Genomic DNA, 13196 nt, shown 5'->3' on the forward strand with positions numbered 1-13196 from the left:
TCAGAAACCACTATTTGACCAATAAACAAAACAATTGACAAAACTTTGAACTATGAAATATATTAAACTTTGGTGAGCTTCAGCGGGGTAATGCCATATAGGAGCTCCCTCACAAATACCCAACTTATGTTGTCGTTGCTGTGGACCTTCTTAATACCTTGGAAAATGCCGTTTAATAGCCTTAATTTTCGCTAAATTGATTTATCAACTTTTAATACTTTTTAAGACCCCGCGGACACCCTGTACCTGTATTAGACTGTTATGTACAATTACTTCCAAAGTATTCAAAATAAATGTTTCCCTCACAAACATCACACAATAAACTTCAACAGTTCACTGTCAAGAGAACCTTTATGTAAAGACTGAAACACATGTCAAACATAAATCTATCAGGCTGAAGTCCCACCTGAACAGGTGATTAGGACAGAACAGAGGAACAGATGACAGCACCGCGTACTACAGCACACTTAAAGAGACAAACACACACTGGGCTAATTGAGGTGTAACATCTTTTGTTGCAGATTTGACAACTTTAACAAACTTAATAAGTGCATAAAGCATTTTTTTATGAAAACTTTCAGAAATATTAAAACATAAAATAACCACAGGTCAAAACATTAAACATGGAAATTAAATTTGAAAAGCTAAATTAAAAGCTGGATGGCTGCCACATCCAACTTGTTTTGAAGAAACATAATAACAGAATTTATTTTAACAATATGGCGAACTGGACTTCAAAGACTTATGGAATTCTGTACATCTTATTTTGTCTTTCCCACTAACTGCCGGATGAGAGACAGCTGCACCTGCACCAAATGTTCCAGGTGGTCAATCTGTGAAAGGGAACAAAACATGTCATTCATTTGCACTTCAAATTTCAATTGTATGTCAAATGCAGCTCAAGCTACTTCTTAGCATGAATAACAATATGGTGGTATGTGAAAGATGGCTATTAAGTAAAAGAATGTGTGAGAAACCACCTTAGTCGTCAGGTTCAGACAGCAGCAGCCAGGAATCTGAGAATCTAATTAAACAGAAAAGCAAAGGTCATGCTATACAATCTTGATCAGTCACAAACTCATTGTAAAACCAAAGTGGGATAGAAGTCTAACTTTTGTAAACATTGCTCATTAATCTTATTTAAAAGCATACCGTTAGTTTTTGAGGTTTTGCATGGAGGCTCCATTTGCGCAATAATGTTCTGAACTGGATCTTCTGAAAAGAGAGACACCATTACAACTGCTGTTAGCTTCAGCACAATACATAACGCATAAACCATCCTAGAATTAATCAAGTGTTATATCCATTAATGACCCAGGTAATCAGGCCAGTATGTTGAACCCAAGTAAGCCCTTAAAGCAAAGATGAATCGCCAAATAATACAAAAATCGAAATTGTGATTTGACCAACCATTGACTGACACTGCTGGAGTATTTTTGTTCTGCTGGGGAGTCTGGGGGGACGACTTTGGGGTCATGGTTAGGCTGGGCATAGCTGGTGTGTTTTCCGTCGCCTTTTGGGCTTCAGGTTTAGGTGTGAGCAGGGGGCATTCAGGTGCAGCTGTACTGTTGGCAGGAGATGTGCTCTTGTCAGTGTGGTCAGCCTTCAGGGTGGGAGATGGGGGGCTCTTGGCCTGGGCCTGCAGTGCCTCCAGCAGCGTGGCGGTGACGTCCCCCCCGCCCGTCTCCGGGGGCTGGCTGAGAGAGAGCACGTTAACAGAGCCGTCGAACGATTGGACCGTGGCGAGGACGCCGCTCAGCAGCAGGCTGTGAAACAACTGCTGCAACTCCTCTGGAAACTCTGCAGGGAAGTGCTCCTTTCCTAGAAACAAAGAGTGGACGGTGGAGAAGTGATTCGAAATTAAACTTTTAATACTAGTCAAGATGGAAATAATTCATTCATTCATCCTGAGCCTCACCAGTGAGGGTGCAGCGAGTGATCTGAAAGTGGAGCTGCAGCAGGCGCTCTGGGATGGGCAGGATACGGGAGAAAGGAACCTTCTCAGTGTTACCGTAATCTGCGTAGATGACGCTCATCTCCTTCTCTCCGACATCAAGGGCCACCGCACGGTACCAGTTATTGTCAGCTGAAAGTGAAGTTCAAACTGGGTGACAACAGTTCATCATTTTGCAGTAATGAGAGCACCAACAGATGATTATTATATAATTAGACCGGGATATCGGTTGCCCATCATGTGACAACTTCCATAAAGTTATTTTTGCGTATTTATATTCAATTCTGGAAGAATGTATAAGGCTTGCCACGTGCAAATCTTCATTAGTTGACACATTTCTGTATTATGTTTATAGTCAGGGTTCAAGGACTTTTTGAAAGTCTTGAAATCATCCTGAAAGATATGACAAAGGTAACTACCTACACAGCTGACCTTAAAAATGGATGCGCTTTTACCAGCTTCACACCTAGAGACAGCACTGAAAACTCCATTAAAACAGACCCTGTGGTTAGCTGAGGAATGTATGCCAGGCTATAGTCTCCTACTTGCATGCTGTGTTTAAAGAAGAACCGCTCCTACGCTCCGCAGAACTCGCGCTGTGTAATTATATCTACTAGCAGACACCAAATTACCAGTTTAGGTCTGCAGGGCAACAACTGCAGGTGGGGTCTACAGAATAGTCAAAGAGCCAACATAAAAATTCATGATGGCAGACTGTGCGTGTTTCCTCAGAGTTAAAGCCCAATGATGGATCAGCTGTTTTGTCCTTGTACGGTCTCTTGCCTGTTATCATTTAACAATGTGTGGGAATCATACCGTCTGAGCGATGGGGTTTTCCCCGCTGAGAGTATCTATTTAACAGCTATTTATTTAAAAAAAAAAAAACTTTGAAAAGTTATCCACCATGCTCAACTTTCATCTAGTCTCACATTTTCTCAAACATATCATTTTGGCTTAAAAACAAAAACAGGTTTAAATATTCAACATCAATATGTTGGCTTTTATGCAGGGACAGATTGGAATTGCATTGCATTTATGAATTTTTACTGACGAGTTATCTTTAGTAAAAACTGTGCCTAATATAATGATAGCATGGGAACTGCCATGAAATCCGAAGCCTGCGCACACAGTCGTTCACTAATCATTTACCTGTCTGACATCTAGTGGTTTTAAGGGGTCATGGCAAGCATGTGCATGTCTACAGCAGCGGGAGAGATGTGCATGTTATAGCAGTGTGTGTTACAGTTTGAGTAAGTACCTTTTGTCTATCTACTTATAGCAGGACAACTTGACCTGATCTAAGTTTATTTCTGGTGTTATCCTGGTATGATGTACAAAACGTTTTCATGGAATCACTAAGTGTTCCTCACCAGAGAACTGGGCGCAGCAGGCAGCTCCAGCAGTGGGTCTGCTCAGGACAGTGGAGGATAAGGAGGCCTGGATGTTGCTGCAGTACATAGCCAGCTCCATCATCACCTCCTGAAGCTTCTGCTGGTCCACTGCACAATAAGACACCTCAATTACAACAAGAAAGAGTGGTAACGTTTAACCATTTGTGCATCTTCTTATGACAGACGGGGAAAAAATCAAAGTGTTCTAACCCTGGTTGGGGGCGAGCAGGTAGAAGAGGGAAGGACTGGTGACTGATGCAAAGCAGGGCTGAAAGGTGTCGTTAAGAGGCAGCTCCACTGTCTTCCAGTCCACTGGGAAAGATGGGACTATGACAACAAAAAAAACACATAATTGCAAGAGGGCAGCTAAAAACATCAACCATTCATTTTCATATTTTGGCCCTCTATCTGACCTTCTGGCGGCATTGCAGTCGGCCCTTCAGTTGGTATCTCTTTGGCTCCTGTCGGTGTGGAGGCTTGCACATTTATTTGGCTCTGTTCATGTTCCTGTGTTTTCTCTTGGTGTCCAGAGTCTAAGGTTGTCTCTTTGGGAATCCCTCCAGGACCTATGGCTAGTTGCTCCGAGATAAGAGCAGCGGCCACATTGTGCCCTCTGCTCTCCAGCTCCACACCGTAGCCTTGTTCAGTGAGAGAGAGGACCCGTGCAGAGAGCTGCTCGCCGTCCACCAGATTTTGGAACCACAGCAGTGCTTCACTGCTCCACTCAGATCCCAGGGGCTGCACACCTGAGTCCAAACACAACACACACAAGCTTTGTGAGAAACCACATAACCTGGCTGAAAATGCCACTTAAAAACACCCTCTGCTACTTTCTCGTCATGGAGAAAAGGAATTAATTTCCTTTCTTATTCACACTCTCCTCCCTCTCTCACACCTACCTGTGAGCCAGCAGCGAATTGCCTGGAAGGGTAGAGTCAGGAGTCCAGGTGTAATGGATCGAATGCGGTTCTTTTCCACTTTCATGGTATAACCATAGTCTACAAAGTTTACAGACACTTCTTCAGCCAGCTCATTGACCAAAGCCCGATACCACTCTCCATCACCTGGGGAGCGAGAAAGCACATCATGTTAAAGTAAATCCCAGAAAAACAGAAAATAAAAAGGAGAATTCTGAATATAATCTGATAAAGGTTGTTTGAAAAGTTCCATTTGTCAACAGATCATGCATTCAACTTGCAGATGAAATTTAAAAACTGCATTTAATTAAAAAACAATACATTGATCCAGATAGCATTATAAACCAAGATCAATGAATAACTTGTTCTGACTTGAATGCCAACGTTTCAAGCCCTTGATGTTTCAACAGTGTGAAGAGCTGACTGTGTTCACAGTCAATGATCTCACCAGGAAACATGGCACAGCAGGGCTCCCCCACTTTGGGCTCAAAAGGGGAGGCTTGTGCCTCACAATGCTTTTTCAACTCAGCGCCCTGCTCTATCAGTCGCTGATGGTCTGACAATGGACAAGATGAGAAAAAGGACACATTAAAGTATCATAGTAGCAAATCATCAAATCTTAGATGGACATTAAATGAACATAAGCTTGGCACAATACACACTACATCAATTAAAATACGTTGTTGATTTATGTCCATCATTCTGGGAGTGCAAAAAATTATGAAATAATCTACAGCGCCCTAATGATGGACAAACAACACTACCTGTGGGATTGTTGATGCGGCAGTAAAACTCCAGAGGGTTCTCCACCACGCTGGCCAGCAGCGCCACTGTCTGGCCGTCACTGGGAAGCTCAGCACACGACCACACCAGAGGCTCACAGGCTGGGGGGGGCACTGAAGAGCATATTCAAACAACATTATACATGACATGCCTTACTGTCTGCATACTTGCATTATGTATATTATAGTTAAAACTATAAAGTTGTCATAAAATTATCTGATTAACCAGTTAAGCCCTGAGCCTGTTTTCCAGGCCTCAGGCTCGAAAATGACATTCCCAGAACAATTTACTATAACTTCACTTCTAAAAAAGGGTAAATTAATAATCTTTTTTCTCAAAGCAATGGTAAACCTGTGAGTTGGATGTAGAAAAAACTTTTATTTTAAAGTAAATTCAGATTGAACATAGTAAGAAAATGTAAATGATAGTGTCCGTCCAAAAAAAAACATTACTTATAGTGAAAACCACCCTTGAATGATGGGATAGTAAACTAAAAGCTTTAGGAATCCAAACTATAACATATAATAAGTACCCTGTATCAAGATTGATGCAAAACAAGTGTCATTTGACCTTTTTAGAGAGATTTAGAAAAAGAAACCCACTTCTGGGGTCATTTGGGTGGATTTTCCATATCTCTGGCCCCCCTCGGTCGATTTTGATGATTGACACCTCTTTTGAACCGTTAGAGCCAATAGAATTGAGGGGAAGTTCCCTAAAATCCATCTAAACATTACCCATTGGTGAATGAGTGATGCGTAGCCAGAATGCCCAAAACCGGAAACTGGGTTGTAGCTCTAATAGTGCTAATAACAGCTAATATGAAATCTCAGTTTTTGACAAAAATTGAATGATGGATTATCAGTAATAATTTCAAAGTGACACAGAGACATTGGATTAACCTTCAGCAGCGTTTTAATGCCATTGAACACAACTTTTGATCAGAAAACGGCAAGACTTATTTTCTGTTTTGGTCCCGTAAAGCTACGTTGTGTGATGTCTGAGTTTGCTTCCCCTGCCGCGAGTTTTGATCGCTCAGTGATGATACTTATACCCCTAGAATCTAGCTAATATCTTGTTTGTGCAGATCCGATAAGTAATAAAGTATTTATACCGTGAGTTCTGTGCTAAGTGATTAGCATTTTTTTTAAATATTTCTTTTAAATCATTGTTGTTTTTGGGGGGTTTTTCTCACAGTTTTAGACATACCTTTATATAATGTTCATATAAAGTAACATAATCATTTTAGACATCCCACCATGTGGTTCTGCAGCAGCAGGTGTCTGCTCAGCTTGCTGCTCACTGCTGGTTGGAGGAAGAAGAGCAGGTGCAGCGAAGCCTGCCGCCAACAGCAGCTCGGAGACATTGGCCTGAGGATCACTCGCCTCATCAATCATGGCCACCAAAGCTTTGCTCTCGTGTGCTCTCTGGATTTCCACGCGCAGTATTCGATTGGATACCCTTCGCTGCAGAGCCAGCAGGCACTCCTCAGACCAGACCTCCCCCACAGGCTGCACCCCTGGAAAGAGCCCAGTGAAAGAGGATTGAGAAGGTTTGAGTGACAGATCGTTTGAGATATAAATTTGTGGTTTTAAGTTTGTGTTTAATTCTGCAAACAAAATCCTCAAATGCTTTGCAAAACCTTATCTTTATGCCTTAGAACCTATAGAACATACTCACATCAAATTCATATTTAAATAGCAAACTGCTTCAGGGGCTTTGTAGATATTTGTTCTAGGAAAATAAATGTATAAATACAAGAGACATGTTATAGCTATTGGAGATAAATAGAAGGATTTGCTTAATTTGTCTTGAGCAAACGAAAGGCAAACTGATAAAATAGCTCTAAAAAAACAAACCGGATTTTTGCGGTTGTTGAGGGCCACTAAAGAATGAATGAAAGGAAAACTATGAAAACATTATTTAGGCCCGTCACTCAAAGCAGATCCCTCAAACAATTTAGCACACTTTAGTAAGTTGTAACCATTAAACATGTGCTTTGTGGTGCATACATTACCTGCTAGACCACACGGCACAGCCTGCATGGGCAGGGCCAGCAGTGAGGAGCTGATAGGCCGCAAGTGGCCTAAATCCACCTCCTCAGAGTTGCCAAAATCTAGGTAGCCCACACAGACACGCTCCTCTGATGAATAGGCCAGAATTTTGGCCCTGTACCACTGCTTGTCCTCTGGAGAAAAAAAAAACACACAGTGGTCAGAGCCTTGGATAACAACGCATGTCAACCAAATACTAATTTGATATTATTATTTAAATAATTTGAAACACATTTATAAGAGGGATATACTTGTTGCAAATATACAACAACTGGGTTTCAATGTTACTCCTGTGTATATGTTATACCTGAGAACTGAGCACAGCAAACTGTGCCGGGGGCTGGTCTGAAGTTCTGGGGGGCCGGGGTCTGGCTGCCGTGCTCTCTCAGCTTCAGCTGCAAGTCCTGAATGACTCCTGTAAAACAAAAGCTCACAAGTTAAAGATATAGGTTTAGGTTTAGGTTTGGATGATGCGTTTGTAGTACCAGATGAAATGGTACTTACCAGCGTTCTCCACCTTCTGTACGATGATATCATCGGGTGACTGGAGGTGGGTGACCACAACGGAGAAGGAGTCGCCCACCGCCTGTGTGAGGGGCTCCGGGGGCTGAGCCCAGGTGTTGTCATCCTTTCCATCAGAGCAACGCTTGAAGTTCTCCAAGGATGCACTCACCATGGCATCTGAGGGAAATCAAACTTTACTTACCTAAATTGGTAGCAAAAACACAACAAATCCAGAAGGGGAAGAATTCCATTACATCAGACTCAATGATTTGTCATATTTAGCCGAAGTATCCTTCAAATTAAGTGACTTTCATTTCTTTTGATACCGCAAAAGGCATCTGTATATTAGATATTTCAGCAAACTGTGCTGTTGCACATTTAACTTGCTTTGAGGCCATGAGCCATATGGTTGCATCCATTGTTGTGAGAATATTATATTGCAGTGTTTTTGGACACTTGTGAATTATGCGTTATAGGTTTTGTTTTTGTTGAGCGCACAGGAATAAATTCCAAATAAACTTCTTGTTGATATGGCAAACGATTGACTCTTGAATCGTGTAACAGGGATGGATGAAGTTATCTCCCCAGCTCTATCCCTTATGTCACAGCCCTGTTCTACAGACTGATTTCAGATGGGGTGGCTAAGCACATATGGCTTACTTATTTCTTGGGGAGTTGGTGTTTCGCTGACTGTTTCCTCTGCTGCATATCCATGCTCCAGGAGGAATGCGCTCAACTTCTTTCCTAGAAGACAAAAAATAAAGAGTTGTATGTATGGCTTTAAACTTTTGCAAATCCTTTCCTCTGTATCTCCATCACAAATAACACTTAAACCATTAATTACCCATGATTTCATCATTTTCCAAATTTGTATAACCTACCCATGGAAAGCAGGATATCCACAGCATGAATGCGACCATTTTCTAGGGTTTCCTCCAGCTTAACAGTCACAGTCTTGCCGGCCAAGAGCCGTTTCACTGACAAACAGCACTCGGCTGACCAGCTGTCAGTCACAGGAACCACCCCTGCAATACGGCACTCCATTGCCTGGGAATGATAGATGCAAGTGCTAATGTCATCATGCTAGCTGTAAGACACTGAAAGACTGTCTAAGTGAATTGTATGTTGTGACAGTGTGTTATCTTTGCCATGCTTAAAAACTGTATATAGTGGAGCGTAAATGCACTTACACATGGACAAAATGGCAGAATATTAGCTGCAAGAGGCTTGATCCTGTCCACAGGGACATTCTCTTCATTGCCGAAGTCAATGTAAAGGATTTTAGCTGTCTTCTGGTCAGCAGCCAAAGTCTGGACAAGGCCTCGGTACCAGTTCTACAAACACACAAAAATAGAGTGAAACATACAAGTGATACAGGCAATGATTGAGCCAATCGGCATATTAAACTTTTTCACTGATTTCATCTAGAGAAGGCCTCTGCTCACCATGTCAAAAGAGAATTTAACCGCGCAGACCTCTCCAACGTGGGGTACGTATGTTGTCACTGATGAGCAGCTGTACGTTTTCTGAAGTTCTCTGCTGATGCTTTGAAGAGCGACCAGCAGCTCAGGACTTTGGGCAAGGATGAAGAACCTGCCAGGGCTGAAGAACTCTACAACAGATGCCTGACAACCACAACAAAGTCATTGCATGTTAGTATTTTTAAACGTTGGTTGGATCAGTCTTACAAATTAAGGCCAACTGGATATGTTATACCTGGATGTCTGTTCCCTTAATACTTTTTGTCATATGCAAGTCCTTAAAATAGACCCTCTCGAGGCTGGATGCATCACATTGCTTAAAAAAAAAGAAAAAGAAGAAGAGGTTTAACATACATAACAAACATTGACCACAAATCATTCACATTGGCTTATTTCAAATCTGCAAATACCTTAGACTCAAGCATGCTAGCTTTGTCTCCCGTCACTGGCAAAGCTTCAGTTTCCTGAGTTTTCTCTCTGAGATTAAAAGAAACGCGTCAGTGCACATTATCTATTGGACAATATATAATTAATCTATTCTTGACTGGTGAATCACATATTGATATTTGCTGTAATTAGAAAATCATCACAGCTGACAGTAATTCGCATTTAGGGTTGACCCAGCTTACTTTGCAGGTTCTGGATCAATGGACTTGCACATGTGTCTGTGTGCCTTCCAGTCTTCTGTCTGACACGCCACAGAGCAGTAAGGCGTCTTCTTGCAGCGCTTACATAGAAAATGTCCTGTCACGTGAACATTTATTAATTAGAGATTGCCAATTGTATTAGATTTAAATAGAAATATGCACTAACAAAACTTTTCTAAGTGGTAAAAAGGAATTATCTAGAAAAGGTCATCAAAATTGTTTTTGTTTTGCCTCAATAATTGATCATTCTCTAACCCATTTGTGTATTATCAATTATACCTTTTACCAGAAAACATATTTCCACACATAATCTGAGACCAAAATCGTCACAAGTATTATTTTTAACAATCGTGCAAAGGTGTGGGAACTTTACATACCTATTAACATGCCATTTTACTACAATATTACCTTTCTGACCACAGAAGTTGCAGACGTATACCACCAGTGGTGGCGGCATGGATCCTAACATCTATTAAAAGGGAAAGAAAATGTGGAAAATGGCAATGTACAGCAAAACATATTTATTAATCTAATAATAAAGAACAGTAAAGTTGTTACATACTGCAGGTTGATCCATGCTGACTGGTGCATTAGTAGGGCCTGCAAAAAAAGATAAATGAACAAATAAGGGCCAAAGTAAGGTTTTATAAGAGCTAATAAAATTGCCATGCTTTACAGTTAACATGGTATTGCGCTGTAGTTACTAATTGCATTGTACAGATTAGAAGAAAAAAACAGGTATTCCCCGCAGGTGTCTCCGGTAATAAAAGCCTTTCGGCTAATGATTGCAATGATTACCGTCTCCAACGTCGCCTAACAGGGGCTGCACAGGTGTTGCATCGGGCATGGTGGGAGCCTGAGGTCTGGTCGGAGGGTGAAGCCTCGGGCCGAAAGGAGCCAAGGGGCTCGACAATGGCTTCCTCAGAGGCAGGTTAGGTCGAACAAAGTTTGAAGCAAATGAGCGGTACATGGCGGCAGCTGCTAATGTTAAAAATATTCAGTTATGTTAGACAGTTTATTAAAGTATATTTCAAGTATAACAAGTGAACAAAAACATCGTTATGTTCTCAGGGAGGACACGTGCGTTTTTAGCTAGCTAATCAGCGTTGACCCGCTAACGTTTCACTTTGCTGGGACTGATGTTAGCCCGCTAGCTACTTTTAGCAAAATACATGGGACAGTTGAACATAAGGTTGAACAATACACTGGAGTAATGTTGTTATACGACACATTTGTAATTATAAACCACAAAATAATGAAATATATATACACTTTATAGATTCATATTGCAGTCAATATTTTTTACCTGAGTGCACTGCTGGCAGAATAGGTGAAAGTGCCGCGCACTGGATTGTGGGTAGGACTATGCTCAAAGGGTGTGGGTGTGGTCCATGGTCAGGATAAATATATTTTGGATTCACTTTATTTGTATTGGGTTAATATTAAAGGTGGGGTAGGTAATTTTGGAGAAACCCGAGGCCTTATGGGCTCAGTATTTAATGATCCGCAAAAGGATTCGAACACTGGTGATGTTACGTATTGCGTCGAGGCTTCGGAGCGTGTGTCGAGTAATCCCCGAAGTTTTTTGTGAAGCATGTATCGAGGCTTGTATCGTTTTGGGCCAGTGACGTCATCAATGACAAACAGCCTCGCTGCCTGTCGATACCACGTGACTGCTTCAGAAAGCGATTCAGATCGGTTGAACCGTTGAACCACAACGCTCATAATACCCATGGATGTATAATAAGAACCATATTACCCCTCCTGTACCCGGGTCCGCTGGTGACACGATGGAATTAAAAGAGCTCAGACCCTCACTTATATAGAGGTCGGAACATGTCATAAGTATAAATAGATACAAGCATAAATAAATGTAGGAACATGAATAAATACAGGAATAAATACGATGGAGTGTTTTCAAGGAAAAAAACACATTTCTATAATCACAATAAAAGACAATAAATTACAACAGATATTTAAAAAAAAAACACAGGGAAAAGTCAGGAGTTGTGCTCCGCTCTGACTAAAAGGCCAGGGAGAAGAAGTGTGTCTTAAGAGTAGATTAAAAAAAAACCTAGGGTCTGGGCCGACCTCACATGGAGGGGCAGAGTGTTCCAGAGCCTCGGGCCAGCTGCTGCGAAGGCTCGGTGCCCTCGGGTTTTGAGCCTGGTCTTGGGCACTATCAGCAACAGCTGGTCAGCAGACCTTAAAGCTCTTGTTGGGGTGTAGCGCTGGAGGAGTTCAGCTATATAGGCCGGAGCCAGCCCATTATGATGTGATATCATGTGATATGAATGATAATGGGACACATCGCCGTCTGCACTCACAGTGCCGCGGACTGTAGGCTACGTACTGTTACTTTGATCCGGTTACTTATGTTGTGGCAGATATTTAAGTAAGCTTTCTTAACGCTAATGTTATAATAGTCAGATTGCTCTGAAGATGGGAGGTGATATTCTATTCATTTCACGTTCACACAGTCGGTGGCCGGCCGTCTTTCCTGCAACGGCAGTTTAAACTGTATTTCCTTTCTCCTGTCATATGAATTGATCGCTTTAAACTCCGCACACTGAGCTCTGATTGGTCAGCAGGCAGTGCTTTTATCCTGGAATCTATCCTGCTCCGGAGGCTAGCGGTTCAGAATAAGTTATCTAGCCCGCTAAAAAGTGAACCAGCTTCGTAGGACCGGAAACCCCTGAAGTTAGGTTGCTAAACGAAAATCCTGCTTCGTAGTATAGGCCCCTGGCCTCAGCTCGAGTGCGCTAGAATTTGAAAATAGTACAAAATACACAGCCGGAAGAAATCTGCTACTTCCTTACAGAGCCCCTCCTCCAACACACACGAACGCGCACATGACCAATGAGGGCACGAGATAAATGTGTGCACAGATGGAAGGCTGACAGGCAGGTAGGCCATCCAGTTATTTTAGCCGGGCCGGCTAAAATGATTGGTCGTGCTTTTTACAGTACTACGGCTTCCACAGATGAAATTTTGTTATGGATTTTTTGTCAAAGCACTTAAGATATTCATTGCTATTGGGATGTTAAGAGCATTCCATGGAATATAACAAAAAGTGTATCTCAAGCCGGTTTCTCAAACTTACCTACCCCACCTTTAAGCTGTGACATTGGTTTCCATACATATCCAAAATGATAATTGCTTTTTTTTTAATTATAGGAACAACAAATTGGCCTTGGAGCTATGAGGAATGTAAGTGACTTGAAAATATTGTTAGTGCTCATGCCTGCAACCTCTCCCATCATGTGCATTGATTGCTGGCTTTGTCACTCATTGCACAATGCACACTGACTTTATTAATTGCATTTTAGTCAAATAATGTATTAGTACAATAATCATGGGCTGCAAGTGAGTACATTTATCACATCAACAGTATGTGACATGTTGTATTAAGTGTGTTTTTGTTTGTTATTTGTTAAAATATGAACCTGTCTGTAAATCTATAAAATT

General features: G+C 41.6%; 1 protein-coding gene across 2 annotated transcripts; it reads right to left on the reverse strand.

Annotated features, from left to right (window-relative positions):
• Positions 1 to 332: 332 nt before the first annotated feature.
• Positions 333 to 11109, reverse strand: tdrd1 (tudor domain containing 1). Of its 2 annotated transcripts, none has more exons than XM_034120088.1 (26): positions 11035 to 11109; positions 10527 to 10706; positions 10291 to 10328; positions 10137 to 10197; positions 9711 to 9825; positions 9492 to 9558; positions 9317 to 9397; positions 9046 to 9225; positions 8791 to 8934; positions 8482 to 8647; positions 8261 to 8344; positions 7601 to 7777; positions 7404 to 7511; positions 7060 to 7230; positions 6301 to 6561; positions 5027 to 5158; positions 4711 to 4818; positions 4245 to 4409; positions 3759 to 4091; positions 3556 to 3672; positions 3325 to 3453; positions 1919 to 2086; positions 1411 to 1821; positions 1153 to 1215; positions 981 to 1024; positions 333 to 833 (listed from the first exon to the last, which is right to left on the reverse strand). In XM_034120088.1, exons 2-26 carry the CDS (start codon positions 10696 to 10698, stop codon positions 762 to 764), a joined length of 3567 nt encoding a protein of 1188 aa, XP_033975979.1. In that variant the 5' UTR covers positions 10699 to 10706; positions 11035 to 11109; the 3' UTR covers positions 333 to 761. The 2 variants fall into 2 exon arrangements, with proteins under 2 accessions (XP_033975979.1, XP_033975980.1); XM_034120089.1 differs by having other exon boundaries at positions 10527 to 10709; positions 11035 to 11065.
• Positions 11110 to 13196: the final 2087 nt, after the last annotated feature.

The sequence above is a fragment of the Trematomus bernacchii genome, unplaced genomic scaffold (genome assembly GCF_902827165.1).
Source record: "Trematomus bernacchii unplaced genomic scaffold, fTreBer1.1, whole genome shotgun sequence".
Taxonomy (NCBI): domain Eukaryota; kingdom Metazoa; phylum Chordata; class Actinopteri; order Perciformes; family Nototheniidae; genus Trematomus; species Trematomus bernacchii.

Coding starts and splice junctions, on each gene's coding strand:
- tdrd1 (XM_034120088.1), bottom strand. CDS start 10,698: ATGTACCGCTCATTTGCTTCAAACTTTGTTCGACCTAACCTGCCTCTG. Junction 10,198..10,290: donor TCAGCATGGATCAACCTGCA/GTATGTAACAAC, acceptor CCCTTTTAATAG/ATGTTAGGATCCATGCCGCC. Junction 7,778..8,260: donor ACCAACTCCCCAAGAAATAA/GTAAGCCATATG, acceptor GATTTCCCTCAG/ATGCCATGGTGAGTGCATCC.